Raw genomic sequence first — 15,848 nt, 5'->3', positions numbered from 1 at the left:
AGATGAGGGCTAAAATAGTCAGTGAAGTATAAATCTAAACCTTCCTGAGTATTTGTCATTAGAAATATTTATAAAATCAATTTTTGACAAAAAAACGCCTTTTTTTTTAAAAGTATGTTTCCATTTTTGGCAAATAATTCAATATGAACCTTTTAATGCCATTTTAAAACTTTTGTTTGTTCATACCTTTTAAATATTAAAGTGAAGCATTTAAACTAGATACAGTAACTTGTATTTCAGCTTGAAAAACTTTCAAATATTTAATTCAAAAACTAATACAAATACATAATATTAGAATACACTTTCCTAAAAGCACCACGGGTGCCACACTGGCAGATCAAAAAGAGATAGTCAAATTAAAAAAGAATTATTATCAGAAATATTGAATTTAAATCTATGAATCGTCCAGAGTCCCAAAGTTCTGAAAAGAGTCCCGAAATGCCGCTGTTATAGAAGTGATCCAGGTTGTTTGGTCTACAAAGATTGTTGGTGCATTTACATAGAATGGCAGCAATGGAGTTTTTTTGTTCTGTTTTTTAATAGATTCACAGGTCTGCTTGCTGAGAAGATGGCAAATCCATAAGTCAAAGCTGCTACCATTACCAACATGCTAAAAGCACTTGTTTCCAAGTACAAAGAAAAAATTCGTAGACAACACACTGAAGTTTTAAAATGCACCTATTTAGGAATAAGATGGTAGTTATTAACATCCATCATTTTGAAGAACAGACTGTAGTCACAATAAATGATCTGAGTTTGGAAGAATTTCCACTTAAAAAGTAAACTGACATTAAGTAAATCTGGTGTTAGTAAGGAGATATGTGTAGTGCTTATATTTTTTTTTAAAAAAATATTTTTTTATTTTACTGCAAAATGCAGTCTGGGAGGTTTGATTACAAAAGTATTCACATGGCATTTCTAGCCACCAGAGGGTAGAAAAATTAAATCTTGCTAATCATTTTTATAGCTCTGAAAAAATTCTACCTGGTGATGATGCTTCTCATGCACACAAGCCAATGCTTCTGAGAGTTATGCACTTATACGGAACTTTAGGTTTGACACTTTCCAACAGGCTGGGCTTTGGTGCATGGAAAGAAGATAGTGTCATTTTATTGAAAGTAAGATGGACAATATCGGTGTTAGTGTGTACAAAATGCCGCATGAGCTGGTAAGAAACAGGGACGGAAGTAGCTTGTCTGAATGCAAGCCAAAAAATGGGAGATGTCATTACAGTTGGTATTGCAGCCAAGCGAAGAAAGTGAGGTATATATAAAAAAGAGCTGCAGGTGGTGTTTACAAGTTTTGGTATCTGATTAATGGGATCTACCTTCTACAAATTTTATCTTAGGCTTAATGGAACTGCTCTAAACCTTGTTGAAAGAGCTAGTAACGTTGTGCAGCTTCCAGCATTCTCTATTTTCACGTCAAATGGCAAAATCTCAAGAGCAGCTTTATATGTAGTGTTCATCATCATGCTGGCAGGTATAAGCAAGTAAATATGAAAAGCAAACTCCTTTGGGAATGAAGTGCCAGTCTTCTGCATCTCATTTTTTTTTTCCAGCCTGATTCAGAAAGCAGTGCAATAAAAGGAAAAATAAAAATGTTTTCACTCACAAAAAGGGGTTTCATAATTGAGGAGAATGAGGAGAGAAGGCATAAAGACAGTGCACATTGCAACAAACATCCTCCAGACAGATTTTCATGTAAATGGGAGAAGAGAAAGCAAAAAACAGCACAGTGGCAGAAGGACTGAAAAAGAAAAAGGGTAAATGAGGTGGTATGACAGTCTGGTACAAAAGCTGGAGAGAACGTGGTAACTAAGAATGTGCCTAGAAGAAGGAAAAGAGAGCGTGATAGCCTGAAAAAAAACCCAGAACTAGTAAAAAAATCCTACTCACGGTTTGGAAATATTTTTGTTTATTTTGCATAATGTTTAGTATAACAACCCAGCTAGATATACAAAAACATATTTTCATTGCATTCAGAGTCATTTTCTAAAGAAAAACAAATGACTCCCTCTCTCCCCCCATGACTGTATTCGAAAATGGCTGGAAACATACTTGGAGTCAATATGAATAGTAAAAAGACAAAAAGGGGATGCAATTCAACCCTAAATCATCAGTGAGTCAACAGCAGCGGCAGCAGCGGCAGCGGCGGCAGCGACTGAGGTGAGTGCGGGGCGAGGGTGAGATCGGGCTGTACCGGGTGGTTTTCATACTCTGGGCCCCCCGAGCAGCAGCCCCGAGCTGCTCCCCCCCCAGCCTGGACCCGGAAGTTCCCGGCAACGAATCAGGAGAGGAGGGGGCGTAGCACCACCCCCTGTGATCGGGTGATAAAAAGCCTCCTGGAGGACAGGGACTAGTCCCTGCCCAGAGGGGAGAGGGAGAGTCAGCAGTGACTGGGTGTGTCCCAGGGCGGGGGAGGCCGCAGCCATTTGCAGCTCGTTGGGGAGGGCGCTGACTCCCTTCCAGTGCACAAGGCGACGAAGGCGCCAAGGGGCTGTGAACCAGGGGTGTCACCAACAGGTATTTCCCAACTCAGTGAAAGAACAATGGTCTCCACCCGGCGGAAGAAGACCAGAATGGATGTGGGAACCCAGACAGAGCTCCCACGGAAGGAGGCGATGGTGCAGGTCACAGGCTGCAGGGAATGCTACAGCGTCTCTGTGGTGTCAGGGGGCTGTGTGCGCTGTGAGCAGGTAGATGATCTGCTCGGCCGAGCGGCACAGCTGCAAAGCCAGGCTGAAAGGCTTCAAGTCGAAGTAGAAAGGCTTAGGAGCATTCGGGAGGCTGAAATGAAGATAGACTGGTGGAGCCAGGCTCTGCCCTCCCTGCAACAAAAATGGGAGCACCTGCCGGAGAGCTCCCAGGATCGAGGGACCCCTGTACTCTGCCCCTCTCAGGTGGAAAACAATAACCTAGAGGAAAGGAGTGGGTGGAGGCAAGTTTATGGCCGTGGCAAAAGGCGAGCGCCCTCCTTGCCTACCTTGCCTCCTCAGGTGCCTCTGAGAAATAGATATGAAGCCCCAGTGGAATACAGCCGGTCCAATGAAGATGTGGTGGAGAGGCAACCTATATCAGAGGTCCCACCACAGTCAGAAAAACCTGACAGGCGTATAGCTACCTCCTCCACAAGGAAGAAGAGAAGAGTTTTAGTGGTTGGAGACTCCTTCCTAAAGGGAACTGAGGGCCCAATATGCAGAGCTGACCCCCATCACAGGGAGGTCTGCAGCCTGCCTGGAGCCCGAATCAGGGATATCACCAGGCAACTCCCCAACCTGGTGAAGGCCACAGACTACTACCCCCTGCTGATCTTCCAGACAGGTGGGGAAGAAGCTGCATCCCGTAGTCTGAGGGGGATGAAGAAAGACTACAAGGCCCTAGGACGGTTGGTGAAAGAGTCTGGGGCGCAAGTTGTTTTCTCCTCCCTCCTTCCATTTTCAGGTGATGACGTGGGATGGAATAGTAGGATTGTCTCTATTAATGCCTGGCTACGAGATTGGTGCTACAGGCAGGGCTTTGGGTTCTTTGATAATGGCTGGTTTTATAAGACACCAGGCATGACGGTAATACATGGGAAAGGTTTATGTCGTAGGGGCAAAAGGGTTCTGGGACAGGAATTAGCAGGGCTCATTCGGAGAGCTTTAAACTAGATTCGAAGGGGGATGGGGTGGTAGCTGGGCTTGTACCACTGGGGCAATGCTCTAGTGTTGAGGTAGACCAGGAGGCCCCCCATCCCCCTGGGGTGAAATCGGTGTGCTCAGCTCGCTCCCTGAAATGCCTGTACACCAATGCCCGCAGCATGGGGAATAAACAGGAGGAGTTGGAAATCCGTGTTCGGTCGGGGGGCTATGATCTAGTGGCAATTACAGAGACTTGGTGGGACGCCTCGCATGACTGGAATGTGGTCATGGATGGCTATGTCTTGTTCAGGAAAGACAGGCCACTAAGGAGAGGTGGTGGAGTTGCTCTTTATGGGAGTGAGCAGCTAGAATGTATTGAGTTCTGTCCAGGGGCAGATCAGGAGCGAGTTGAGAGTTTGTGGGTGCGAATTAAGGGGCAGGCTGGCAGGGGTGATACTGTTGTGGGTGTCTATTACGGGCCACCAGATCAGGATGAGGAGGTGGATGAGGCCTTCTACAGGCAGCTGAGAGCAGTCTCTCAATTACAGGGCCTGGTTGTCATGGGGGATTTCAACTACCCTGATATTTGCTGGGAGGCCTACTCAGCCAGCCATCCCCAGTCCAGGAGGTTCCTCCAGTGCATTGATGATAACTTTCTGATGCAAATGGTGGAGGAGCCAACTAGGAGAGGAGCATTGCTGGATCTTATCCTCACTAACAAGGAGGGTCTGGTTGAAGCAGTAAAGGTTGAGGGCAGCCTTGGTTGTAGTGACCATGAGATGGTAGAGTTCAGGATCTCATGTGGCAGGAACAGAATAGCTAGCAGAATCGCAGCCCTGGACTTCAGGAGGGCCAACTTTGGCCTTTTCAAGCAATTGCTAGGGGAAATCCCATGGGACAGGGTACTAGAAGGTAAGGGGGCTCAAGATAGTTGGTTAGCATTCAAGGACTGCTTCTTCCGAGCTCAACATCAGAGCAGCCCAGCAGGTAGGAAGTCAAGGGAGGGTACCAGGAGACCTGCATGGTTAAACAGGGAACTGCTGGGCAAACTCAAGTGGAAGAAGAGGGTGTACAGATCGTGGAAGGAGGGGCTGGCCACTTGGGAGGAATATAAGTCTGTTGTCAGAGGATGTAGGGAGGCAACTAGGAAAGCTAAGGCCTCCTTGGAATTAAACCTTGCAAGAGAGGTCAAGGACAACAGAAAGGGCTTCTTCAAATACATTGCAGGTAAAGCCAACACTAGAGGCAATGTAGGCCCACTGATGAATGAGGTGGGGGTCCTGGAGACAGAGGATAAAAAGAAGGCGGAGTTACTGAATGCCTTCTTTGCCTCTGTCTATACTGCTGGAGGCTGTCCTGAGGAGCCCCGGACCCCTGAGGCCCCAGAAGAAGTCAGGATAGAGAAGGAATCTCTCTTGGTAGATGAGGGCTGGGTCAGGGACCAATTAAGCAACCTGGACGTCCATAAATCCATGGGCCCTGATGGGATGCATCCGCGGGTGCTGAGGGAGTTGGCGGAAGGCATTGCTAGGCCACTCTCCATCATCTTTGCTAAGTCGTGGGCAACGGGAGAGGTGCCTGAGGACTGAAGGAAAGCGAATGTCACTCCAGTATTCAAAAAGGGCAAGAAGGAGGACCTGGGTAACTATAGACCGGTCAGCCTCACCTCCATCCTCGGAAAGGTGATGGAACAACTTGTTCTTGGTGCTGTCTCTAGGCACATCAAGGATAGGGGGATCATTAGGGGCACTCAGCATGGCTTCACCAAGGGGAAGTCATGCTTAACCAACTTGATAGCCTTTTATGAGGACATAACCCGGTGGATAGATGATGGTAAAGCTGTGGATGTGGTCTATCTCGATTTCAGTAAGGCGTTTGACACGGTCTCCCACAGCATCCTCGCAGCTAAACTGAGGAAGTGTGGTCTGGATGATCGGGTAGTGAGGTGGATTGTGAACTGGCTGAAGGAAAGAAGCCAGAGAGTGGTGGTCAATAGGACAGAGTCCAGTTGGAGGCCTGTGTCTAGCGAAGTCCCTCAAGGGTCGGTACTAGGACCAGTACTATTCAATATATTCATTAATGACTTGGATGAGGGAATAGAGTGCACTGTCAGCAAGTTCGCTGATGACAGAAAACTGGGAGGAGTGGCTGACACAACGGAAGGCTGCGCAGCCATTCAGAGAGACCTGGACAGGCTGGAGAGTTGGGCGGGGAGAAATTTAATGAAATATAACAAGGGCAAGTGTAGCGTCCTGCATTTGGGCAAGAACAACCCCATGTACAAGTACAAGTTGGGGACAGACCTGTTGGAGAGCAGCGTAGGGGAAAGGGACCTGGGGGTCCTAGTGGACAGCAGGATGACCATGAGACAGCAGTGTGCCCTTGTGGCCAAGAAGGCCAATGGCATCCTGGGGTGTATTAGAAGGGGTGTGGTTAGCAGGTTGAGAGAGGTTCTCCTCCCCCTCTACTCTGCCCTGGTGAGGCCGCATCTGGAATATTGTGTCCAGTTCTGGGTCCCTCCGTTCAAGAAGGACAGGAAACTGCTAGAGAGAGTCCAGCGCAGAGCCACGAAGATGATTAAGGGAGTGGAACATCTCCCTTATGAGGAGAGGCTGAGGGAGCTGGGTCTCTTTAGCTTAGAGAAGAGGAGACTGAGGGGTGACCTCATTAATGTATAGAAATATGTAAAGGGCAAGTGTCATGAGGATGGAGCCAGGCTCTTCTCAGTGACATCTCTTGACAGGACAAGGGGCAATGGGTGCAAGCTGGAACACAGGAGGTTCTGCATAAATATGAGGAAAAACTTCTTTACAGTGTGAGGGTGACCGAACACTGGAACAGGCTGCCCAGAGAGGTTGTGGAGTCTCCTTCTCTGGAGACATTCAAAACCCGCCTGGACGCGTTCCTGTGTGATATGGTCTAGGCAATCCTGCTCCGGCAGGGGGATTGGACTAGATGATCTTTCGAGGTCCCTTCCAATCCCTAACATTCTGTGATTCTGTGATCTTCAGATTCCCTCATTCCTTCTTTTACTATTTACACATGTGGCTTCATATCCATAATCTTTCCAGTTTCTGATCAACACCAGGCAATGCAAGTGGTGAAAATACTGGACTGGATTTGTTCTTTTAAGGGCTGCTCAGAAGCTTTATAGACAGCAGTATCAATCTCTTATAGACTGTAAGGTAAAATGGTTCAGCATCCCTAGAACAATACAGGTCACTGAAGAAACAGACACACTACTCTCTCCCCTTGCCTCTCTTTTTCTTTATCTCATTCTTTTTTTTCCCCCCTGTAATTTAATTTCAGGATGAATTAAAACCAGATGTAGCAAAATCTTGCAAATAATAGTGCCTATGAAAACGTATTCATTGCCAGACTCCAAGAAGTGTTCTTCCCTTTCTCCAATTTCACCTTGAAATAAAGAGTTTGCTTTTATTATATGTCACTACCCATCCTTTCCTGTAAGAAGACAGACATATAAACAAAAACATGTTAGTTCACAGAAAGACAGTTTGCAGAAAATAAAAAGACTGGTTGTTTTATGAACAATAACATCAGTCTCAAGTAGTGCACAAGCTAATGGTAATGAAAGCTTGTATTTCAGGTCTCACTGATTTCCGCAAGAATCAAAAAGGAATTTTCCACAATGCATGACAGCTAGCTTCATCTGCAGGGGTGGAATGGGGGGAATTGCCCTCATTTTCATTTAAAGCAATAGACTGTTATCTAACAGATGAAAATACCGGTCTCATTGAACCTGAAAGTTCCATCCTCCTGATTTTCAGTGTCTTTGTGGATGAAGTATTAGAAGGCAAAGTCTGAGTTAATAAAAATATACACAATATTGTGTGCCTTTTCCAGTGCAGAGTTCCACGACAAGCCGTGGGGTTAATGAATTGTTTCCAAGACCCAGTTTGTGTTATGTATCCTTGGATTTTGGTATTTCAAAGTTGTACGTAGGCCCAGAAACACAGGGCTAGGTACAGGCTGTGGCAGGATCCCACCATGAGTTCTGATGCTGATCATAGAGGCAGTGCCCTTGCAATGACTGATGTTGTGAATACTGGTGCACAGTATCTCAGATTAGTGAAGATCATAAGCAGAAGGGCACAACATCTGAATCAAAGACTCAACATACTTTAAAAATAGAAAATACTTTCCCCTGAAATCAAATGTCTGCAAAATGAATATTGCCAAGTACTTTCCTTATGACATAAAGCTGTATTTGGAGGGCCTGGTCAAAGTATGATGCCTTCAGAAGCTTGAGAATAGTTTGATTTATTGCTAGTTTTGCAAGTTTACCAAAAATAAACAAATGAAAACTCATTTAATGCTTTTATTAACAAAAAGAGCAATGTAGTAAAATCTGTTCTTTACCTTCTCCAAAAACAGGGTTTAAAATTATAAATGCAGTCCTTGGGTCTTCATAATTCAAAGGCAAAACTGTCCCTGATTTCAGCGTAGCAAAGCACTTTGAAAGTTTCAGTTTGGATTGTCTTGTATAGTCTGGAGCCAGTATTACTCAATACAAGGTATGTAAAGGAATTGCCTGACGAAACTGTGCAAGGTTTTATTTTGAAGGAAAACTGTTCAGGTGTACATTTCCAAAACAGAACCTAAGCTAAAGATAACATTTAAAAAATTATTCCTTATCTTGGAAAGTTAAGCTCAATGATTCCAAAATAAGGGTTGCAACCCTGGCAAAACCCCAGCCTCTTATCAGGGTGATCCAGGAACAGCTAACGGCAGCAGAGCAGGATGCTAGTTTGTCTCTCTGCTCTTAGCATACACAAGGGCAGGTCAGAAGGGGAAGGAAAAGGGGACTGTCGCAATGTGCATGCATTCACAAACCAAAACAAAATGGATGGGTCTAATTGTAGTCCAATTAGCCTATAACAGTATCTCTCTTTTTTTTTTTATTTTTGTGTCATATTCCACAGAGCTACAGCATGTAACTTGACTGACACAAATCAACCTTCCCATTCCCTCCACAGTCATGATGTAGCCTAAGTGACTCAGAGATGAAAATTGGACAGTTAATCAGCTAGCCAATATGTTTATTGACCACTCTAGTTTTTGTCAGATAGTGAAGCAGATGTCTAGACCGATGAGAGATTTCAGGAAGCCAAAGGATACACCCAGAACAAATTTCAGAAGAAGAAGTGTTAGAAAACTTACTGTATGGGAGACTAAAACTCAGATAGAAGCAGTTTCTTTCATTATGAACTGTGGTTAACTGAAGAAAATATAAGCTAAATATGAGGGAACATATTCATTTTTTTAACTTAAACTTTTAAACTTTTTTTAGACAAAGCACCTATTGAAAGGCTTTTGAATGTGTCCCTATCAGGCATGAGAAAGCTTGGCCCAATGCACATTTGATTTCATTTTCCGTCTTTACTGGTAAAACTGACATTTCTTCATGTAATTTGAGAGCTTTTACTATTCTTGGCACCCAATAAAACTTTCCATATGAAAGTCTTTATTTCCATTTTTACCAGTGGAAACACACTTCCACTTTGGTGCGCACAGAAGTTGCAGTTTCTTATTTTATTGTATTGAAAACTATATTCACCATACATAAAAAAAACAAGCAAGAAGCTTTGGAAAGGCCAAAACACTGGTGCAGGCTATCTAAAACTGCTTCTCTAAGACATGCAACAGAATTCCAGTGCTGGGAGGGCACAGGTGAACAGAAACATGTATCTTTTACTAACTTGTCTTCAAACATTAACAGCCTAATCCTCCAGCCTGACAGACTGCCCAGTGTGAACCATCTGGTTACCAAAGTAATACTGGGAACATGAGTGGTCTTGATTCTGCCAAGGGGATTGTAAAGAGCAACTCTGAAGTTTCACTGACACTCTTATTTGGAAAGGCTGTGACTGCAATCCTTTCCAAACAGTTTTAGCATCATACTATGCCATAATCTCTCCAGCTTTTCAAGGAACTGGCAAAGGTTTGCCCGTGGTCCTGTAGTATGAAGGCAGTTTAGATAGCTACAGTATTCTCACTATCACATTACCAAATTATTTTATGCAATATGGATGTGACTGTTGTATGTGATGATTTGTATCATCGTATCAAAGCTATACTTCACTTACCACATTGCTGCACGTCCTGTACCGGATGTTTCGCCCTTCACAGGTCCTGTGTCCAAAAATTAAAAACAAACCCCAAAACATTAATAGCTGAATATAAAAAGCAAAAACATAATGTTACTGTGTCATCATCTTTCCTACAAAGATGTGTAATCACCTAATCCCCCACCAACCCTCCTCCACAAAGTAAAGGGCTCTCTGTCCCTATACGGCTATTGAGGTATGAATTCTACAGCTCCTCAGTTTTCTACCTTTGCTTTAAAAATGAGTTTCTAGAAGGTGGCTTCAGTTCATAAATGAGGTTGGAGGTCAGAGTACAGAACTTAGCTGGAAATCTATGTCTGAATCACATTAATAATGCCCCGTGTCTCCCAGCTATCCACAACAGTTTCACAAGGGCACAGGTCTACACCTACCCAGGCACAAACCTTAGCACTGACACAGTCTGAGGAGCTGGGCTTTTTCTGCTGGGGAGCAAACTGTGCACTGGGAGGAAGGAAACCTGCCTGCAGTGGTACGAAATGACAGGCTAGCAGGACACAGCTTTTTCCCAATTTGCTATGAGGGCAGAAGGAGAGCATGAAACTTCCCCCCACAACCCACCAGCCCCTCACTACTCCCAGATTCCTGCTGCAGAACAGCATCCAAAGAGCAGCTGGGCCCAGCAGAGGTCAAGGAGAGCATGTGCCCTGATGTGTGCTCTCCATGGCTCTCCTCCTTTTCCCCCACAGCAGACCCATACCAGCTCTGGTGCTGGCAGGGCTCCCAGAAGAAAGGTCAACACCCAGATATCATTTTAGCACTCAGCAACATGTATTCCGAGTATTTGACCTTAGGTGAAGATTCATGTGTTTCATGAGTTCAGACAGCATACTCTGTGGAGGTCCTCAGCAAAAATCAGAATGCAGGGTTTGGCTTTTAAAGATTATCCTTCAACAGAATAGAATTCCTTACATTTTTAATTTCTTAATTTCACAACTTTTTTTTCCCCCTTTCTTTTTTTTTTGGCCAGGATTTAACAAGCACACATTCCTTGATGACTAAATGCCTGCCAAGACTGAATTTTTAAATCCAAACCATTTTGAATTATCCAAGAGAAAGGACAGCATCTGCATGTATTTGTGTCGTTCCTTTTTCCTTCATTTTTTTTAAAAACAGAAAAACTTTTTCCATACTGAGTTAACTCTAAAATAAACTGAATAGATTTCCTTTAAATTATTGAACTCATCCTTCCTCCCACCTTTCTCCACACTACTGAATTGTGAAATTCCTCCAATAGTCATTTACACATATGTGAGTACAAAATCAGGGCAAAACAAAGTTTTGTAAACATATCACAGTGGTGTAAATGACCACAAGAGAAAATAAACAAGTAAATAAATAAACCCTATCTCTTTTTCAGAAGAAACATAAGCAGAAAGGTAACATATTCTGTTGTGTAGCATTTGGCATATAAAGAACGCTCTTAAAAGCATAATAGAAATACCACTAATTGCAGAGTAGTTTGTGTTTCAGATCTACACTGCTTCAGGACAGTATTATAGAATCTCTTCAGCTCAAGTATCTACTTTTGGATTCAAAATCATAGGATTTGCAGAAAAAAAACCAGATAATTAAAAAGACTTTGATAAAAAACTAGTAGCTTTTCAGGGGTATAAATTTTTACTTTTAAAAGTAAGTAAGTTCTGTTTCTGACCCTGTCTGTGCTTAAAATAGGGAAGCTGAAACCATCTAGTGAACTTAATCTTACTAGAGTGAAATACACAGCTTCTTGCATGACACCAGGCCAGACTAGCTTTTCTCCTCTATGCAGGGTTCAAATTAATGGTATGAGTCCCATATCTCAGCATGGATGCTTTGCAGAATGCCACAGCACAGAGCATTTCTCATGCAAGGAAGGATCACAGCAGATTAGTGAGACCATGTTATGAGATACAGTCACCACACATCCTCTGACCTCTGCCAGGTATAAATGAGAACTCACATTAACAAGGAATACACACAGCCACTTGGAAAAGTCAGAAGTCACCCAAAATGGCAAGTTCATCTTGGAGAGCACACAGAGTGGGAGCAGTAAGAAGTACTTCTGCAGTCTTTCTCTGTTACCTATACACTGCAGGGGATTTTGCAGAGGAAAGAGGTAGCTGAGGCTTTGGCTTGACAGGTAATTATCATCATGTAAATATGAAAGAAAAGCAAAGCAAACTATTGGGAATCATGTTTCATTCTTCAAGCCTAGTCACTTGTTTCCGGTAAAGTTTCTCAAAGGGGTTAACAACTTTTAATATATTAAAATATTCACTTCTCTTAAAGTAAACAACCTGAAACCCTGGTATTTATTTCTCCAGGCTCCAGTTTGTACAGTGACTTAGTTCAAGTCCCTCCCCTCAAAGGTCTAAAGTAGAAGTGTATTTGCTCAGCTAGAGTTAGAAGCCTTGAAATAATCCATGCCAGAAAGAACAGCAAACACATGGCAAATTTGCCGTTATCTGTTAATTACCAAAGATGATGAAAGAGATTTGCAGAGGAAGACTTCATCAACTCCTGCCACTCTCAGCAGTCATAAAAGTTTGAAATGCTTTTCTTAAGAAACAAGTCTCCACATAAGCAAGCAACTATGAGCCAGAGGTGGGTTATTTTTGTGGATCTGAATTTTGATGCAACTGTTCTCTACAGAGGTTTGAAAGTGATGTAATGTTGGCCAATCTTCCCTCTCCTTTATTTCCACACCCCTTCACATCCAGTCTTCTGGTACAGATTCTGGTTTCTGCACTGTACCTGTGAGAAAAGTATGCTGTGGGCCTTTCTCCTCCCACGGGATCTTAGGCAGGCTGTGTCAGCCCTCCCCTTCCCCTGGTGCCAGCAGGCATGAGGCCATGCTACACACACAGTAACACCATCTTGCATCTCTCTTTCCTCACCCTTTTGCTCTTACCTCTTGCCCAAATGTTGCACAGTATTACAACCCCCTCTCACCCTCAATACAATTTCTGTGTTTGTCCTTCTCTGGGGAAAAAAGAGTCTCTTTTATTCTTTCAGCATATCCCTTTTCCCATAAAGAAAATGTGAGGGAAGGCCACGGACACCAAATTGTTATGAAAAAGGAAGAAGCATTGGGACTGCATTGACTTTATGAGTTCACTTTTTCAAACTGCCTGGTCAGGTCTGCCCAACTTCATGTCCAAATGATTCAGTTGACAATAAATTGAAAAGATGTGTAAAAATATTTCCATATCCTTTTGTTAATAAGCACCTTGCCTGCCACAATGGGTTGTGCAGATGCACTGGCATGTTTTGCCATGCAGCTTGGTGTTTCAACTGTAAAAATCTTCCATTCTTTATGTTTAGAAGACTGTCTCCTATACACTTCCGCACCTTGTTGAAATAATGAAATACCAGAAACGTTGAAGGAATAGTTAACCTTGAGACAAGAAAAGTGGGCATGGATAGACAAGCCAACTTTCCCTGGTTAATTTAGTTACAGATCTTACGAATATTCTTTCTGCAGGAGTAAAAAAATAAACAACCAGGAAGCAAAATACCAACTTGAGTCACTACACATATGAAGCTGGCTAGGCAAATAAAACATGCTTACTGACCTGTGGCTACTTTTTGCATAAATAAGGTTTTTCACAAACTTGTTATTAGGGAATCAATTATTCTGATGTAAATAATGTATCATACTTAGCATGAATGGGGCAATGTGAACCTCATGAAGTTCAACAAGGCCAAGTACAAGGTCCTGCACCTGGGTTGAGGTAATCCCCAATATCAATACAGACTGAGTGATGAATTGACTGAGAGCAGCCCTGCAGAGATGGACTTGGGGATACTGGTGGATGAAAAATTAGACATGAGCCGGCAACATGTGCTTGCAGCCCAGAAAGCCAATTCTATCCTGGGCTGCATAAAAAGAAGTGTGGCCAGCAGGGCAAGGGAGGTGATCCTCCTCCTCTACTCCACTCTCGTGAGACCTCACCTGAAGTACTGCATCCAGCTCTGGGACCCTCAGTACAAGACAGACATTGACCTATTAGAGCAGATCCAGAGGACACAAAAATGATCAGAGGGCTGGAACACCTCTCCTATGAAGAAAGGCTGAAAGAGTTGAGGTTGAAGATGGGTTCATGAGGGGAAAGTTCTGTTTAACTAACTTAATTTCCTTTCACGACAAGGTCACCAATTTAGTTGACCAATGGAAGCCAGCAGATGTGGGTTTTTTTTGGATTTTAGCAAAGCTTTTGATACTGTCTGTCACAGTATCCTTCTGGACAAAATGTCCAGCATACAGCTAGACAAGTCCATAATACATTGGGTGAGCAACTGGCTGATGGGTCAGGCTCAAAGGGTTATGGCAAATGGGGCCACATCAGGCTGGCAGCCAGTCACTAGTGGGGTTCCCCAGGGCTCAATTTTAGGGCCAGTGCCCTTTAATGTTTTTATAAAACACCTAGACGCGGGATTCAAATGTTCATTAAGTAAGTTTGCTGATGATACTAAACTAGGAGGAGCTGTGGACTCCCTCAAGGGTAGAAGGCTTACAGAAAGATCTGGATAGACTAGAGAACTGGGCAATCATCAGCCATATGAAACCTAACAAAAGCAAGTGCAAGATTCTCCACCTGGGACAGGGTAATCCTGGTTATACAAACAAATTGGGGATGAGAGCCTGGAAAGCAGCCTCATAGAAAGAGATCTGGGAGTTCGGGTTGGTGGCAAGTTGAATATGAGTCAACAGTGTGCCCTGGCAGCCAAAAGGGCCAACCATGTCCTGGGGTGCATCAAGCACAGCATAGCAAGCCCATTGAGGGAGGTGATTGTCCCACTCTACACTGCACTGATGCAGCCCCACCTCGGGTACTGTGTGCAGTTTTGGGCACCTCAGTATAAGAATGACATTAAACTATTAGAGAGTGTCCAGAGGAAGGCGACCAAGATGTTGAAAGGCCTTGAGGGCAAGGCTTATGAGGGGCAGCTGAGGTCACTTGGATTTTTTCAGCTTGGGAAGGCTGAGGGGTGCCCTCATTGCAATCTACACATTCCTCAAGGCGGAGAGTGGAGGGGGAAGCGCTGATCTCCTCTCTCTGGTGTCCAGTGATAGGACACAAGGAACTGGAATGAAGCTGCAGCAGGGGAAGTTCAGATTGGACATTAGGAAAAGGTTCTTCACTGAGAGGGTGGTCGGTCACTGGAACAGGCTCCCGAGGGAAGTGGTCATGGCACCAAGCCTGTCGGAGTTCAAGGAATGCCTGGACAATGCTCTTAGTCATATGGTTTAGTTTTACTTTGTCCTGCAAGGAGGTGGGAGTTGAACTTGATGATCCTTATGGGTCCTTTTCAACTCGAGGATTCTGTGATTCTGTGATTCTATGTTCAGCCTGAAGAAAAGAAGGCTCCAGGAGGCCTTACTGCAGCCATTTAATACATAAAGGGGGCTTATATGAAAGACAGAGAAAGACTTTTTACCAAGGCCAGTAGCGAGAGGACATGGGGCAATGATTTTAAACTGAAAGAGGACAGATTTAGATTGGACATAAGGAAGAATTTTTTTACGATGCAGATGATAAGACACTGGAACAGGTTGCCCAGGGAAGTTGTGGATGCCCCGTCACTGGAAGTGTTCAAGGTCAGGTTGGATAGGGCTTTGAGCAACCTGATCTAGTGAAAGATGTCCCTGTCCATGGCAGGGGTGTTGGACTAGATGATCTTTAAAGGTCCTTTGCAACCCGAAGCATTCTATGATTCTAGGATTAAATAAACATTGACCCTCATGTATGTGAAGGAGATGAGTATGGAATTAACAAAAAAGCCATCATTCTGGGCTTTACTCCGTGAAACTCTACTGTATATCTAGAGTAAATTCATTGGAATCAAAAGGATGAAATATGGCTATACACATACAGAATATGACTATACATTATATAAAGAGATGGTGTTAGAAAAAAGAAAAAAAAGAAAAAATGTCTTTATTTAATACTTAGCCTGAACCAAGATCTGACTGACTGTTTAGGAATTTGAAGGACAAGTAAATAGTGTTTCTCAAAGACGAAGTCCATTTCAAGTTGATACTAGTACAAAGCAACTACTTGCTTCTGGCTACCTGATGTTTGTTGAAGTTGTGT

The 15,848-nt window shown here is 43.6% G+C and overlaps 1 protein-coding gene across 1 annotated transcript in view; it reads right to left on the bottom strand.

The window, feature by feature from the left end:
- ADAMTSL1 (ADAMTS like 1) overlaps window positions 1-15,848 on the bottom strand; it is a 518,348-nt gene that overhangs the window by 163,202 nt on the left and 339,298 nt on the right. Inside the window, 1 exon segment of the mRNA XM_068422922.1 lies at window positions 9,730-9,775. Within this exon segment, the coding sequence (XP_068279023.1) occupies window positions 9,730-9,775 (46 nt within the window).

Source organism: Nyctibius grandis, chromosome Z (genome assembly GCF_013368605.1).
Source record: "Nyctibius grandis isolate bNycGra1 chromosome Z, bNycGra1.pri, whole genome shotgun sequence".
NCBI lineage: Eukaryota > Metazoa > Chordata > Aves > Nyctibiiformes > Nyctibiidae > Nyctibius > Nyctibius grandis.
Note: the sequence above shows the minus strand (reverse complement) of the source record. Positions and strands in the feature narration are given on the sequence as shown.